Raw genomic sequence first — 17,119 nt, forward strand, 5'->3', positions numbered from 1 at the left:
GTTAGTTAGACTGTATAAGCCTTCATACATGGTGTCCCCTCAATTTTTCTGCTGCTAATAATCACATGGTTGAAGCATACTTTACATTTTAATTTGAGGCTATACATGTGTACAACAAGGAGCAGTTTGCCCCTGCCCTATCCATTATAACTTGTTTGATTCTATGTAATTCTGCCAGCAGTAATTGTACAATAGCAAACAAATTTCTGAGAAAAGCCCAAGTGACAATCCTATAGGATATCCTGTATCACTGAACTGCGAATATAGGTCAGATACATAAAGGTACTCGCTACATTCTAGCACCTACCATGCAGGCATGACATATATGAAATCTGTCCTGAAAAAGGATAGAGGAGAAGAAGAGAGAAAAAACAAGAGCAGTGGGTAAAATAAGAGAGATAAAATGGAGGGAAGAATAGAGTGTGAGATTTGGATTTCTTATGGAGCAAGCTATGGATTTCTTATGGGACAATAGAGAGACCTTATGCCATTCCTCATCGGAAACCATGACCCCCAAGGAACACAGACTAGTGAGCAGAAAGCTATACAGTAGAGAAATTACATTCTGATGGAGATAAATGAAGGAACAACTCCTCAAATGGGGTAGGGTAAGACAAAAGGAATGAAGAAAAGAGTTCAGCTGGGAATACTCTAACCAGGAAAGCTGTTGTATAGGCCATCAGGTCTCTAACTCTGATTATCTTGGTAAAGGGTAGTTGGAGAGTATCTGATGCACATACAGAAAATCGGATTCAGGAAACACGATGCAAAGTGGGTAGGCAAGAACATCCCTTCGAACACCACCCACTGTTGGACTCCTGACCAAAATGCCCAATCCACCAGACAAACTAACAAGGAGGAGGTATGATAGAGTTTTAGGCCGTTGTCAACAACACTCCTTGAAATGAGTCTCCAAGAGTCAGGCCACTTTGGAAGAGAGTGACTCGCTCAGGGCCTCGGTCTTGGTATAATTAATCTTAAAATTACTTAGGTGATCCCTTGAATTTTTTATTATTGCCGGCAATGGTGATTAAAGTCTATGGTACCAATAGAATTACAGCTCACCCTGCAAATATCAAGCCCTGGTGCTGTATTGTCAAAAATTAAAGATATGGCTTTCAGAATATAGCGACAGTAAAACATGGTGATAATATGAGTGATTATATTGTAGTAAAGCATAAAAATACATACAAGTTTACCTTTTGAATGGGAGTCAAATTGGCCACTACACAGAGGATGGAGCTGTGCTTTCGGCCTTCTAGTCTGTATTAGCAGCAGCTGGAACAGAGTACAGCTGGTCTTGGGTATCAGACCCGCTTTGATGACCTAGCCAAAGCATAGGTCATAACGGTCTTAAGTCGTTAAAGATGTAAACGCTCCACTTATCCACTGGATGAATGGTAGTGTGCAGTCAAGCATACAATAACGTACATGCCTTACTGCTGCTTCCCCTTAACAGGGACATGACCCCCCTGTACTTGGGATTGGTGGGGCTTCCAGCAATGAAACCTCCACTGATCACATGCTTATCTATCCTTTGTACTGTTGAAGGGATTAAATCTTCCAAGCAGTTACATACGTGATAGGATGGTATGGATGTGGTATGCTGGGAATTGTAGTTTCTCAGAAGCTGGCAGGACACATGTTTTAGACAACTGTTCTTCAGCATCCTTCTTTGTTTCATCTATAGATCATGCTATTGGAGACTGCAAGGCGTTACAATCATGAGACTGAATGTATAACTTTCCTGAAAGACTTCACATATAGTAAGGATGACTTCCACCGAGCAGGTGAGTTCTTTACTGTTAATATTAGTGCTTATGCACAAATCCACTTTTGAATTGTCTGTTGTACAGATCACTGGATCCATATTGTACCTTTTGTGTATGTTGCCAATTTAATATGTAGAAATATGTATTTATGAAGCATTGCTCCTGGGGAGGATGTAGCATCATAAACGTTACATACAGAGTACCTATGGGTCCATAATACAAGCCTGTAGGGATTCCACTTGTGTTGTGTAGAACCATTAATGTTCGTTGTCAACATCTTTTATGTTAAGATGAACAAATGCTGGTATAGAAATTCCCAGCTGCTCTTTTTGTGTTTATGGTAGTTGAAATCTTTTCATGTAATGTTCATGTGTGTGAATGGTCACATAATAGTGAATAGTGATGTGGTAAAGGACTATCTTATAGCCATGAGTTTATTATTCATCGGTAGAATACACACAAACTTAAAGTGATGCAGGCAAAAGATATTCCTATGTAGTCAGTTGACATCCAGGGTGATGGTAGTGTGTGGGGTTTATCACCAGCCCGATCCCATCAGCACCAGCTAGAATTATAAAGATGTTCTAGATTAGAAGCGCTCTAAATATTTTATGTGCTTTCCTTTAAAAATGTGATTGACGTGTGCAAGTTATATTTTGACAGTATGATGAAATACCAAAACATATACAATATATTATAATGAAAATTATTTCCAATATATGCCAAATTCCAAATGGAGTAATCAGTATTATTAAAATATAACCTTTAATACGTGCCAATGAAAACACATAACCAAAATAATTATACATATACATAGGCTTCAACAGGTGAACATGTCAAAAGAACCAAAAATGTGAGACACGGCGGCCTCCAGGAAATGAAACCATGTCACTCACCAGTATTGAAGATATAGTATGCCCGGTCCACAATATATGGTTCAAGAATTAGCAGAGACAGTAAAGGAGTAAAGTGGGGTAATACAGATGTAATGAATAGCATATGCCACCACTATACTAATGACCTATTTGAATCTGAAACTGTCCGTGCAGTAAGTGCCAGTACCACTATGAGCACCTGGCACTAGAACATAATAAATGTATGTAAAGGAATAAACCTTATATGCAATCCATAGCCAACCCCACATGCATGTTTCAACAGGACATTCAATAACTGACCATGCCCTGAATCATCCGGGGTTAATAGCAACTAACATTCATACAAATAAGTAGTCCAAAGGGTAAACGATATTCGCTCACAACCCACACACACGCTTACCAACCATAATAAATAGTACTAAAAGTAAAAGGAAGGAGAGCGTGTAAAAACTGAAACAGGCGCTGTAAGCACAAGAACAGAGCGCCCTGGGGTGCCAGCAAACGCTACTTGGGAAGGAGCAGACCTCAGACAGTGTGCGACCCATGTGAGAAGCCAACAGAATCTAAACAGCACGCGCTACTTAATCACTACTGCGCATGCGCTGTACACCGGATCCCAAATCAATAGCAGGCACGCGAAGTCACGATCACTTGCTTATGCGTAGTAGCAGTCCGATACGGAGATGCACAGATCCAAAGCGTAAAGTTCCAATACCAGACTTAAAACAAAAGGTAAGTGAATCCAATCTATTGGGAACTAAATAAACCATACAGACTCCCAATACAAGGGCCATGCAGTAAACGTAATAAAATAAAGCACTCCCATATGATCCACAGGTAAAACAGTGCAGAACAAAACACTGAATCACCAATAGCTAACACCATTAAACAATATGAATATGGTGTACATAGGAGCATTTTAACAAGTACAAGAAGAACAAGGCACAAAGAAACATGCCACAGATAGATCAGCGAGCCCAATCAAATAAAAGACGCAAAACTAAGTTGTTCGTTCAAACCATGTGGATTAACGGTATTTAACTGAAAAATCCATTTGGTTTCAGTTTGTGTAACCATCTGATCCCAATCCCCCCTACTTAAAGGGGGTTTCACAGGTCGATCCCCATGAATTTAATGCAAGATGCATCATTCTGGTGTTCTAACCTAACATGACAAGCAATGGGGGTGTAACGTTGGTGCGAAATGTCCCCCAGATGTTCACCAACCCGTCTCCTGAATTCGCGAATGGTTTTGCCTATGTACTCTAAACCACAGATGCAACTTGCCTTATACACCACCCCTTTTGAACGGCAGTTGCATGTATAGAATATGATTTACCTGTCACATTTGATGTAAAACACTTGCCGGTAAGTATAGCGGGGCAGGCTATGCAGCCACTACATCGATAGCAGCCTAAAGTCTGGGGTGGAAGCCAAATAGATCCAGTTGTTGGTCCCACAAAATGACTTGAAACAACCCAATCTTGGATGTTACAGCCACAACGGTAAGTAATCTGTGGCTTAGGGCCAACAACTGGCTGTATGTCCGGATCCAAAGTCAAAATACCCCAATGTTTAGATACGATATTATGTATCTAACTGGCCATCATAGGTAGCGATGAGACTGATTTGATTATCCTGAGTGGAGGGGCACTTGGGAGTCAAAAGTTCTGTGCGATTGCTACATAATGCAGCTACCCATTGCTCGTCATGTTAGGTTAGAACACCACAATGATGCATCTTGCATCAAATTCATGGGGATCGACCTGGTGAAACCCCCTTTACGTAGGGGGGATTGGATATCGTTTACCCTTTGGACTACCTATTTGTATGAATGTTAGTTGCTATTAACCCCGGATGATTCAGGGCATGGTCAGTTATTGAATGTCCTGTTGAAACATGCATGTGGGGTTGGCTATGGATTGCATATAAGGTTTATTCCTTTACATACATTTATTATGTTCTAGTGCCAGGTGCTCATAGTGGTACTGGCACTTACTGCAGGAACAGTTGCAGATTCAAATAGGTCATTAGTATAGTGGTGGCATATGCTATTCATTACATCTGTATTACCCCACTTTACTCCTTTACTGTCTCTGCTAATTCTTGAACCATATATTGCGGACCGGGCATACTATATCTTCAATACTGGTGAGTAACACAGTTTCATTTCCTGGAGGCCGCCGTGTCTCACATTTTTGGTTCTTTTGACATGTTCACCTGTTGAAACCTATGTATATGTATAATTATTTTGGTTGTTTATGTGTTTTTATTGGCATGTGTTAAAGGTTATATTTTAATAATACTGATTATTCCATTTGGAATTCAGTATGATGAAAGAAAAAAGGCCTGTCATATAGAGTAGCATTGTCCTATTCTGCTGTGTGGAATAGAGCAGTCTGCTGCATTATTCTCTATAGATGCATCCCACAGAAAACTATACCCTGCAGTATGCATTTATTATTCTTAACATGGCAACCTAGGGCAATGTATGGCTTTACAGTAGCTTATGTCATAGGCATCTGATAACATGAATTGAGAAATCCTTCTGATGTATATTGCAAATGTGTGAATTCAGTCTTAGGCTAGACCTAAATAGTGATGGTTTTTTTAAATTCAACATGGCTAGTATGTTTGGCACTCAGACATCTGCTTGATATTGTGCTTGACATTTCTATATTCTATGGGTACAGTATCCAACAGGTTTGTGGCCCCATTTCTCCTGGTCAGACAGATGTGGTGCAGCGCTTGTTGATGTTGTATAAGGACATGTCAATAAAATGAGATTGTGCTTGAGAGCCAAGATCTAAATGATAAATGCCAAGCATCAATAGCAGGTGCACTGCTAAAGTGTCACCAATCTGATCAGCTCTATGAGATGACTTATTGTTCTGAGCTGCAGCCGACACCAGCACCGTCATAAACTACAGGGACCAGACCACAACTGGCAAAACAGAGCTCCATATCTGGTCTGAAATGCTGAACTTTCACTTTTCTTTCGTGTCCCTAGGGTTACAGGTGGAATTTATAAATCCCATATTTGAGTTCTCACGTGGAATGAGGCAGATGCAGCTAGATGATGCAGAATATGCCCTTCTTATAGCGATAAACATATTTTCTGCTGATCGACCAAACGTGCAGAACCACCAACTTGTGGAAACCCTCCAGTTACCATACGTGGAAGCTCTGCATTCCTATACCCGTATCAAGCGACCTCAGGTAGGTTTCACAAATGCAGCTTATACAATATATAGGCTATGATTTGTAGAGCTAACATATCAGAGAATGGCATCAATGATGACATCTGCCCTCTTGTGACTTGAAATATTTCATGTCATTTTCTAGTGCTGAATTGATGATAAAGGGGTTATCCCGATGTTCTTAAGGAAACTCAAGTACCTTGATAACTTCCAGATACATTAGCTACTTACATCAGTGTACATATACACAAATGGACATACACTTCAGTTATGTTCAAGATGGGGGGGAATGGAGGAAGGTGATAACAATCTGATGTGGAGGAGAAGAGGAGGAGGTATAAGAAAACCAAGCAAAGAGGGGTGGAGGAATGGGGAGGACCCCCTCTGACACTGGGTTACCCCCTCCAACATGGGGCTATCCCCATACTGAGCTCGAACTTTCTCCCGGAATGTTGGGGTTGGTCGCAGGGGTAACCAAGACCCAATTTCTATGTTGTTCTTCACTTCATCAAGCAATCTTATGTTGTCCAGTACCTGACTGCTGATTTGCTTCCCAGAGGCCCCTGCATGTTCTCCAGGCCCCCTGCGTCTACGCATACACTACAAAGTATTGAGATATAGCTTTTAGTCATCAGCTTTAGGTGTTTCATTCAATCCCATTGCCACAGGTATATAAAATCCAGCACCTAGGCCTGATGTCTGTCTTTATAGTCAATTGTGAAAGAAGGGCTCATTCTAAAGAGCTCACTGAATTTAAGCATGATATTGCACATTTATGGTTCTCTTACTTCATGTATGTGGTATGATATTTCACTTTGAGTGGAGTTGCAGTGCATAGCCCTTGTGAGTCAGCAAAGTGTTAGCAACTTTTATGCAATGATTTCTTATTTTTGCACAACATTATGCTACTTCTGCTACATTGATGCCCACATGTTACTTGAAAAGTGGTAAAGTGGACATGTTAAATGGGGGTGTTAGAAGGAGAGTCACGTCCTTCTGCATTCACGCCAGACATTGTAAATCCAACCTCTTGATACATTCGACTAGTCTTATTTTGGCACAATAGATATAAAGAGTGGTATAGGAAGTTGCAGTCTTGATAAGTCTATTATTAATCAATAACTGCAGGGTTCCAAACCTCTTCTTGAGTTAATAGAAAAACTGCAACAGGAGCTTCATGATATGGGTTTCCATAGCTAAGCAACTACATGCAAGCCTCAACTCAAGTGTCAAATGAAGTGATATAAAGCATGCCACACTGATCTCTGGATCAGTGGAAATGTTTTATAGGGACGGATGATTCACACTTTATCTGGCAGTCTATTGGGCGAGTCTAGGTTTGCTGAATTTCAGGAGAACTTTACCTGGCTGAAATGTCTGGGGGTTTTATGGGGTTGTCTTAGGCCCATTAGTTCTAACAAAGGGAAGTCTTAATGCTTGAGCAAAGCAAGACATTTTAGACAGTTGTATGCTTCCAAGTTTATGGAAACTGTTTTGGGAAGTCTTTTTTTTTTTTTTTTTTTCTCCTTCTGTCCGTTCCTGCACGACTGTCCCCCAGTACAAAAGTATAAAGTTATGGTTTAGATGAGTTTGGTGGAACTTGGCTGGCCCCCATAGAGCCCTGACCTCAACTCTATCAAACACCTTCTGGAACGGAGACTGCCAGCTAGTCCCTTTCATCCGACATCAGTGACTGACCCCACAGATGGGCAAAAATATCTCCAGACACACTCCAATATTTTGTAGAAAGCCTTCCCATAAGAATTCAAGCTGCTTTTAGCTACAGAAGGGGGCTAACTTCATATTAATGCCTATATGCCATCATGGGGTGTCATAAATGCTTCTGTAGGTGTAATGTGTAGGTGACTCAATCCTTTTGTCCTTATAGTGTGTGTAGGAGATCCTTTTAACAACAAAATTTCATTGGTAGGACAAGTGTCTTTTGTCTTATACATTCAATTGACGCTTGCCGTCACAAGGCTGAGCTGCACGAATACAGATCGGGCACATGCAGTTTTATATACTGCTGGAAAGCTGACAGTGCGCTGATCAGCTTTCCCGATCTGTGCCCGGTGTAAGCGCAGTATATAGAACTGCATGTGCCCAATCTGATGAAAGGTCCTCTTTAAGGCATAAATGCATGAATAGGATGCGGTATTTGGTTGGAAAGGTGGGGCACTTTGCAGCCATACTGGTTTTATTTTTGAAAAATGTATATATTTGATAACCTTGCTTAACTTACACCTGGAATAGAATTAGCCATGTATATGATTGGATACAATTAATGTGATTTATATAGGATAACATAACATTGGCTATCAAATTCGTTAGGATGAAAAATGAATCCCTGTGTTTCCACTTAAAGCCTATAGATGGCAGTGTTGTTCTCTAATAAGAGACTAGATATTTTCAGACGTGGACTAATTCACTCATGTAGCACTAAGCAAGCAAGAGTTCCGAAACTTTAACCTCATGCACATGGCAGTACTCAATATTACATTCTGCACATGATCTAATCTAAAATTATATGATATATTTATTTGGATACTAGATCGAATAGGTCATGACACATTTTATATTTAGGACTGCGTTTCCCCCAAGAAGTATTTTTAGCCTAACATGCCATACCCACAGAAAAATACATGTATGAAACACACATTTTAAAAAATAAAATGAATAAATCTTTAAGCTTCTCCAAGACTTATAATAGAGATGTGTTAGGATTCAGAGTGTGTATTTGTAAATGTGCATGGCATTTCAGTCTTTTTATTCATGCATGTGTAAGTCCCAAGGTGATCTAGAAACTGATGCTCTGCTGCCGCAAATGTGACATTTTACAAAAAATTGATCTAGAAGTTTACTTTACAGTCCTGTGCTCAAATCATCATTTAAGTTCAAGACCATACAGCCGCAGTGTTTTGTGGTGTTCTCAGTAGTCATTTATTGTAAATCTACAGTATATTCCATAGGTTTTTATTTTGTCATGTTTCTCCAAAAATCCCAAACTTTCAAAATGCAGTGAAGTCTGGTTATTTTGTTCACTATCTAGGCTAACTACTTTTAGATTCTATTAATATCAAATTTATTTTATTTATTTTTTAGTTGTGATTTAGGCAAAGAGGAGTGTTTTCTAAATGTTATACATTTAGTATATATAATATATATATTTGCAAACTTTGCCATGCAGAGGTGTTATTGGCACCATAAAGTGAGTTAAGGGTTTGGGGGGGGGGAAGCTACTGAATGTAATATGTGTCTGTTCGAGCATCCTCCTCCCTCTCCCCTCTCCATAGGCTTCTATGTTAGAAGTATCTTACAGAGAATTAATTCTTTTTATTTAATTCTTGTGAAAGGAGGACACTGTGCATACCCAGCCACCTCTCCATTCTCACAAGTCAGAAAGGTCCCAGATATAGGACCTGCATTTATCAGACATTTATACCCTATGCCAAAATTGTCTGTAATATGAATACTCATTTAGGCATAGGTTTTGTAAACTTAAAGGGATTTTCCTTAACTAGCTTATTGATAACCTTTCCTTAGCTTAGGTCATAATAAAAGATTGGCAGGGGGTCCAACACTTGGGCCCCTGGTTGGTCAGCCGTTTGTAGAGGCATTTGGGTGAGTGATACAACCTCTTCAGTGCTTGTATCTGAGCTGTGATCAGACCATGTGACTGGTGATTTGTGACGTCACATGGCTTGTGAAGCAGCAGTGCCACGTCCACTTCAAACAGCTGATCCATGGGGTACCAGATGTGTGACCCCCAGAGATATTTAACTGATCACCTATGCTAAGGATAGGCCATCAATAAAACCCCTTCAAAGGGAACCTGGCAGGTGGGCTTTCAACACTAAACAGGCCCAGCATGTCCATAAGCAAGATAAGGCTGTTTCAATGGTGCCCATCACAAATGTGTCACTAGCAGAAATGTGAAGTTTTATGTGTGAGAAATCTTAACTCTTTGTAGGCTAATGAAGTACAACTAGTCACAGATGTGGTACCTTTTTTAAACCGGACACAGTGTCGGACATGCAGTACTCAGTGTCCAGTTTAAAAAAAAAAACGGTTTTGCGGCGGAGAGCATAAAACGCTCACCGACGCACACGGCTAGACCCGGTCTGACAGCTTTTCGTCTTCTGCATGCAGAAGACAGAAAACTCAGAATGGACTCCGGGTGCTAGTGTGAACCCAGCGTTACTGTCACTAAATCCTGCTTTGTTCTGCACTGACTCTGACTACAGAATGCAGACGACTGAACAGAAACTTTCTGCAGAATCGGGTGCAAGCAAGATTCAGCCGTGGATGGGGCAGCGCACAGGTTGATGTCACACACAGCAGGGGACCTGTCCTTCACGCCCTCAGGCTGTGCATGTGATTGCTGACTGACTAGAAGAAGCCCCTCATGACTAGTAAATACCAGATTAGCATATGGAGATCTAAGGTTTCTTGAGCATAAAACTTCACAATTCTGCTAGTGACCTATTACTTGAGACACTATTGGTGTGGCCTTATTTTCGCTAATGTCTCTATTCAATAATCCAAATTATCTGTTCATCCAGATCCTCAGGAGTTTTCAGTTCTTTCTTTTCTTCTTTCCTTCCCAGGATCACCTGATGTTTCCTCGTATGTTAATGAAGTTGGTCAGTCTGCGCACCCTCAGCAGCGTGCACTCAGAACAGGTGTTTGCCCTCCGTCTTCAGGATAAAAAGCTGCCACCTCTACTGTCGGAGATCTGGGATGTTCATGAGTAGAGGGTAAAAAGACAGTGTGTACCTGAGACCCTCCAACCTCCTTATCGTGCTAAGCAGCGGATAATAAAGGCACTGCATTTGGACTGAATGCCTGACCTGCATCAGAGACCTTTCAGACGTCACCTAGGGAGAGGATGCAACTAACCCGGAGAAGGATTTCTTACCCTGAATGTCTTAAGGACAGAGACTTGAGACTGGGGGGACTATAAACAGCTTTACAGTGACTTATTTATAGCTGGCCTAATCAGTAGAAAGGGATATGTCTTCTACTATACTTGTCATTTTGCGGCTGGTTTGGTTTAGGTGAACCTTTAGTTTGAGAAGGTTAGAAACAGGGCTTCTTACCCCCGGGATGATGACTTTTATAAAGTAACTCCCTACAAGGCTCTTTATGTGACAATGACTTCAGAGCAAGTCATGTGCTAGATGTAAATGTACAGAGATACTTTAGTTTAGTTTTGTGAGGCAGTGACTGAGCCACTGGACTTCGCACTAATCCTGCTGTTGTGGAACGTTAAAGAAAAAAAGTTATTTTCTAATACAGAGGCGACTATATGTTGTGCTATGATGTCCCTGCTACCTCCCTAGTGCTGTCATTGTAGTGAATCACATATCAGTTCTGCAAGGCTTCATGGATCAGGATATTCCCTCGCCAGACATGCAACTGCCTATTTTCCACTTCCTAGAAATTGCTTGCGCTTTCCCGGTCTCAAATCTTGCACTTGCATAGACTTTCCTGGCGCCTCCATTTTAGTTTGCACTTAAATATTTTATTTTTTTATTTTGTTGGCCCTTCTGCTTACCTGGCAGGTACTATAGGATGACAGTAAAACCTATATTACCCTCCGATTTGACATACAGGACTATTACTTCATTGTAATGAAAAAAAAAAATGTTCTTTACATGTTCCATCTCAGCGGCTTCTACGGTTTTATTTTTTTGTATTTTGTTTTTGGGTCTGTGTCATTTTGACAATCTGTAGTCTTGCTTCCAGGATTTTGGCTAGTATGGCAAGGAGGTATAGTGCTAGCTGTAACCAGCTGTAGTGCTATAGTCTAAGCTGTTCCCAAAAACCGTCAAATGTTAACTTTAATCTCTCTGTAATATTAGACTAATTATACAGCTAGACAGCACAGCTTAATATTGGTATTTATATCTTTTTAATTTTTTTTCTCACCTTTTGGCGTTTTTTGTTCTTTTTTTGGTTGGTGTACCAACCGTTGGACGTGAACAGGGGTCGCACAGCCTGTTCCAACTGAACCTTCCTTTATAAGTCTTATTGATTGGCTGCATTGGGTTATGTGACCTATTAACAGTCATATGGTGATGGGCATTTTATTCCTGCAAGAGGACTTCTACTAAAGGTAGCATGGAGATGTTTGCTCGTCATATTGAACTACTATACAACTTTGTCCCATCTGGTTGAAATAAAGTAAGATGTCCCATATTCCAAAGACATACTGATAGGGAAAAAAATGTACATTGTGAGCTCTATGAGGGGCTCACAATCTACATTAAAAAAAAAATAAAATATTTGAAAAAAAAATAGTAAGATGGCATACACTGCCATTTGTTCTTGCCATTTATAGTTTGTAAAGAATGGTCAAGATTATAGAGGAGCTGTCATCTGCCCTGACATTTCTGTTAAGGTAATGAAAAAGTGGGGGCTTCTTTTTAATAACTGTAAGCATTGTGCTGTTTCTGTTATTCCTCCTGGAAGTGCATAAATCTATTGGCAGCGGAGTGTCCTTACATAGTGAGTGCCATTACATTCCTGCTCTATCAACATTGACTAGATAGGATCAGGCTACATTCACATTATCGCAGTATCCTGAAAACAGCAGATGAAAGTCCTGCACGCACAGCTTTTTTTTTTTATCTGCCTGTTTCAGTTTTAATACAATGGGAACTCAATGGGCCCCATTATAGTCAATGGAGTCCACCAGGCACCTCTAAGGCCTAGTTTACACAAGGCAAGGGGGGCGAATTTTGGTCCTGATTTTGATGCAGGAAGCCGCATCAGAATAGGACCAAAATACGCCTGCCGCGACTGTCGCAGCTTCCGACAGTCGCGGCTTCCCGCTATGGACTAGGCCCAAGTGAATGGGCCTAGTCTGGAGCATGCTGCCACGAGGTGAACGCCGCAGCTGATTCGCCGCAGGAACATGCCGCTCACGGAAAAAAGTAAGCTAGCGGTCTACATAGACCTCTGTTGTGTGAGGGCGGATTCTGACGTGGATTCAGCGCCAAAATCTGCTCACTCTTGCCCCGTGTGAACGAGCCCTAATAGAACAGATTGATGGATGGGCAACACTATGTGAACCTAGCATCTGTGTGATTACAGAAGTCCTATTGACAAGGGGAATGGTAACTCTGTTGTCAGTCTATTCATACATTTCCAGAAGGAATAACAAGCAGAACCATACAATGCATAGCTTTAGGAAAAGATGCTCTAGAATCCTGATTTCCTGAGAAATTTATCCAAACCAGTTCACCTTAGTTTACAAAGAGAACCTGTCAAAACTAATTTTGCTTAGAAATGGTTATAAGAAACACCCCCCCCCCCTTCCTTGTGGAACCAGGTGCAGTTTACGAATGTTTCCCCATTGACACAAAATCTGCTAAACATGCAAAACGTCCAGAGATATGGAAATGTGCGCTGCTGCTGCAATGTGTGACTAGGACTTCATACATTCCTCTTCACACAAACACACACATTATCTGACCACTGTAGTGAAAGAGAAAACTGTCCCAGAATCCCACGGTGTTTCTTAGAACCTCCTTCTTTGTTCCTAATTTTAAATCGGCGGCATTTTAGGATCCATATTTATGGCTGCAGTATAAACCCCCATCCCTGTATTTTCCATTCCAGCATTTCTGATTAGATTAATAATCTATGCTGACAACAGCTCTAACATTAGAAGGAAGGATTCTACCATTCCTGGTGACTCAGACCGTCACTTTAACATGTATGTGTTTTCATTTCAACTTTTTTCTTGCATTTTCTGGACGGGGCACTTTAAATTGTTCTGGTTGTTATACTTCCATTTTGTCCATACAGAAAGAAATTATAAATTGATGCTTTACCTCCAAAATATATCTATTGAAGACCGATTCTTAAAATGCTGACAATACCATTTTGACCTTTTAACAGCTTTTTAACATAATTTTTGCTTAATGTTTGAAACATGGGACATTTGTGGTTTTCCCTTTTAAATGGACAGTTCAAAATAAAATTAAATCATATTGAAATACACCCTGTTTCCTTGCCTGTGACATGTACCTTACAATTTTACATGGTGAGCATCTTAAAAGGATTATTTGCTCTGGGTCCAGATAGATAGGAATAATTTTTTTTTAATGGAGAAGAGAAATGAACAAATTTGCGAATGAGAAAATTGTATGGTAGAATATACTACAGTGTTCTCTTTCATCCATATATTTAAATCTCTTGTCACTGTGGCCTGAGAATAAGGCTACACATCAAGGGAATTGTGTTTATGGTGTTGTGGAAAAAACATGGCTGTTTTAGGCTAAGGGAGCCTTCACACGGAGTAAACGCGCGTGTATTTTTGCAAAGTACACGTTTAAAAATACGCCTGTAAAATGTCATTGAAGTCAATGGGAGTCTTATTTTTACACATGTGTTTTGAAAAAATACACGCGCGTTTACTCCGCGTGAAGGCTCCCTAAGGCCACACGTTTCAAAAACACAGATTTTTTTTTTTGGTTGCAGTTTTTTGAGCCAAAGCCAAGAATGACTACATGAGGAATCTGAGTTGGGGCTAGTTCACACGGAGTTCTACGTGAACACATTCCATTGCGGCTTTCTGCTCCGGGTTAGGCCCATATGAATGGGCTTAGTCCCGGAGGGTGGTGTCGCGAGGCGGACGCTGCGGCTGAATCAGCTGCAGATTCTGCCTGAAGAAAGGGCAGCTCGCTTCTTTTTTCTGCGAGCAGGAACAAACCGCTCACGGACAAAGGAAATAACGGCTCCCACTGATTTCAATGGGAGGCGGCAGGACTTTGACCATAAGGGTGAGTTCATACTACGTATACGGCAGCTTATTCTGAACGTAAAACACGTTCAGAATCAGCGGCGTATAAAGCAGTTCCATTCATTTCTATGGGAGCCAGCATATGAGCGCTCCACCATAGAAATGAATGGGCTGTTTTTTTTTACTACGAACAGTCCCATTGAAGTGAATGGGAAGTGCTGGCGTGTACGGCTCGGCATGAGCAGAGCTAGCCGTACACGCGGGCACTTCCCATTCACTTCAATGGGATTGCTCGTAGTGAAAAAAGCAGCCCATTCATTTCTATGGGGAGCGCTCATATGCCGGCTCCCATAGAAATGAATGGAACTGCTTTATACGCCGCTGATTCTGAACGTGTTTTACGTTCAGAATAAGCTGCCGTATACGTAGTGTGAACTCACCCTAAGGCAAGAAATCCCACTTATTAAACCTGACGGCACACCTGTGAAGTGAAAACCATTTCCGGTGACTACCTCTTGAAGCTCATCAAGAGAATGCCAAGAGTGTGCAAAGCAGGAATCAAAGAAAAGGTGGCTACTTTGAAGAACCTAGAATATAAGACAGATTTTCAGTTGTTTCACACTTTTTTTTAAGTATAAAATTCCACATGTGTTAATTCATAGTTTTGATGCCCAGTGTGAATCTACAATTTTCATAGTCATGAAAATACAGAAAACTCTTTGAAAGAGAAGGTGTGTCCAAACTTTTGGTCTGTACTGTATATGAATTATTTATATGTCTACCTTCTGCTCAATCCACTCCTGGCTTTGGCTCAAAAAACCGCAACAAAAGAAGCTGCGATTCCACAATGTGGGGCCTCGGGCTTGGGCCCCACGTTTCGAAAATGCAACTTTTTTTTTTTTTTTTTGGGGGGGGGGGGGGTCAGATCTTGCTTGGAAACGTCCAAGTTCTTCCTTTATATTTTATATTCATTCCTTTTCACTTTGGCCATAAAAAAACGCAGCAAAATCTGCAACAAGAAAAAATGCTACGTTTCCGCAACGTGGGGCCTGAGCCTTAAAGAGTGATACGCTCTGGAGCATCAGAACTCATCATTGAAAGATGTGTACAATAATTTTTTTGTTAAACCTAGCCTTATTTATATTTATTATTATTTAAGATTTTTTTTATTCTTTTTGGACAACCCCCTTTTAACTGTCATTAGTCACATTCTGAAAAGATGAACTTGTCAGCCTTCTGTTCTCAACGTTTAGGACTACTGGAACGTATACTTGGATGACATCCAGCCAGTTTATTGGGGAGTTAATTTATCAGCTTGAGTGACAGTTTCATGGTGACAACTAGTACAACCGCTTCTGTCCCTTTAGCCAAAATAGCAGCTGCAAATGAGCGAAAAAAGTCTTTGCAAACCTGGGTTTACATCTTCTTTAGGCCTCTCACACACAGCCATAATGCATTCAACCTAACTGTTGATTAAATGAACTAAACTTACATCATAGATCCCTAAGATGAGGTAAGTTTGGGTCTTTAGATCTGAGGTCAGAACAGGATTTGTGGTTTTAACTCAGTCTGGAAAATTCAACTGCATTGTGGCCATGTGCGGAAGTCGACTTTGCTGTTTCCTTCTGTTACAGGAACAGAAACAAAGGGACATATCTACCATATGATGTATATACACAGATTCTAATGGACCTCACTAACAGTAATAGAGTCCATCAGACTCTGTCATGCATGATCTCTAACGCAGATGGATTAAGTAAAACAAGTTGGTGCAGAATAACCCATATCGTCTAGGGTTAAGGTCCCACAGTACAGAAACGCAGCAGTTTTTGTTGCAGATTTTGCTGCGGTTTTTTGAGCCAAAATCAGGAGTGTCTTGAATAGGAATGGAAAATATAAAGGAGATACTTTGATCTTTCCCTTCCGACTTTTGGGTTAAAAAAAAAAAAAGCAACAAAAAAACACTGCGTTTCTGCAATGTGTGACCTCTTCTTCAAAGTCAAAAAGCGCATACTTAGTATTAATCTTTGATTTATCAAAGTTGTCTGATGCTGTTTGATAACTGTCACATTATTGGACTGTCACCGATTAATTGTTGCTTAATTTACACTAGAAAATGTAACAAAGTTGAGACCATTTTTGGTGCTTGGTGGTTTTACCAGGCCTACTTTCCAGCAAAGCCTTTTCGTACAAGTTGGAAGACTGCCTAAAACACTTGATAATGTGGTACAAGTCATATTGGACAGTTATTATTGTGTCAATCATGCCAGGATAAGTCTCCCCCATTGTTTTACTAAAATTTGGCTGCTGCTGTGACTTACTAATACAGTATATGGCCAATTGTTGGGTGTAGCTGCTTGTATGGAAATGAAATGTATATCCAAAGAATACAAAACATAAAAGATGTAATTCTAGCATAAGAATCTAAGTAAATTATGTGACATTTGCCTAGAAAAGAAGGAAATGGATTTCTGCCCACACACTTGGAACAAGTTAAAGGGAAAGTACAAATACAAATATC

General features: G+C 40.5%; 1 protein-coding gene across 6 annotated transcripts in view; it reads left to right on the top strand.

The window, feature by feature from the left end:
* LOC142210806 (oxysterols receptor LXR-beta-like) overlaps nucleotides 1-13,854 on the top strand; it is a 50,034-nt gene extending 36,180 nt beyond the window's left edge. For all 6 annotated transcript variants that reach the window (XM_075280242.1, XM_075280240.1, XM_075280237.1 and 3 more), the window contains 3 exons: nucleotides 1,691-1,790; nucleotides 5,657-5,865; nucleotides 10,454-13,854. In XM_075280242.1, coding sequence (XP_075136343.1) covers nucleotides 1,691-1,790; nucleotides 5,657-5,865; nucleotides 10,454-10,600 — 456 coding nt within the window. In that variant the 3' untranslated portion in view covers nucleotides 10,601-13,854. The remainder of the gene's footprint in view (nucleotides 1-1,690; nucleotides 1,791-5,656; nucleotides 5,866-10,453) is intronic.
* The last annotated feature ends 3,265 nt before the right edge of the window (nucleotides 13,855-17,119 follow it).

The sequence above is a fragment of the Leptodactylus fuscus genome, chromosome 6 (assembly GCF_031893055.1).
Source record: "Leptodactylus fuscus isolate aLepFus1 chromosome 6, aLepFus1.hap2, whole genome shotgun sequence".
In the NCBI taxonomy this organism is placed as follows: Eukaryota; Metazoa; Chordata; class Amphibia; order Anura; family Leptodactylidae; genus Leptodactylus; species Leptodactylus fuscus.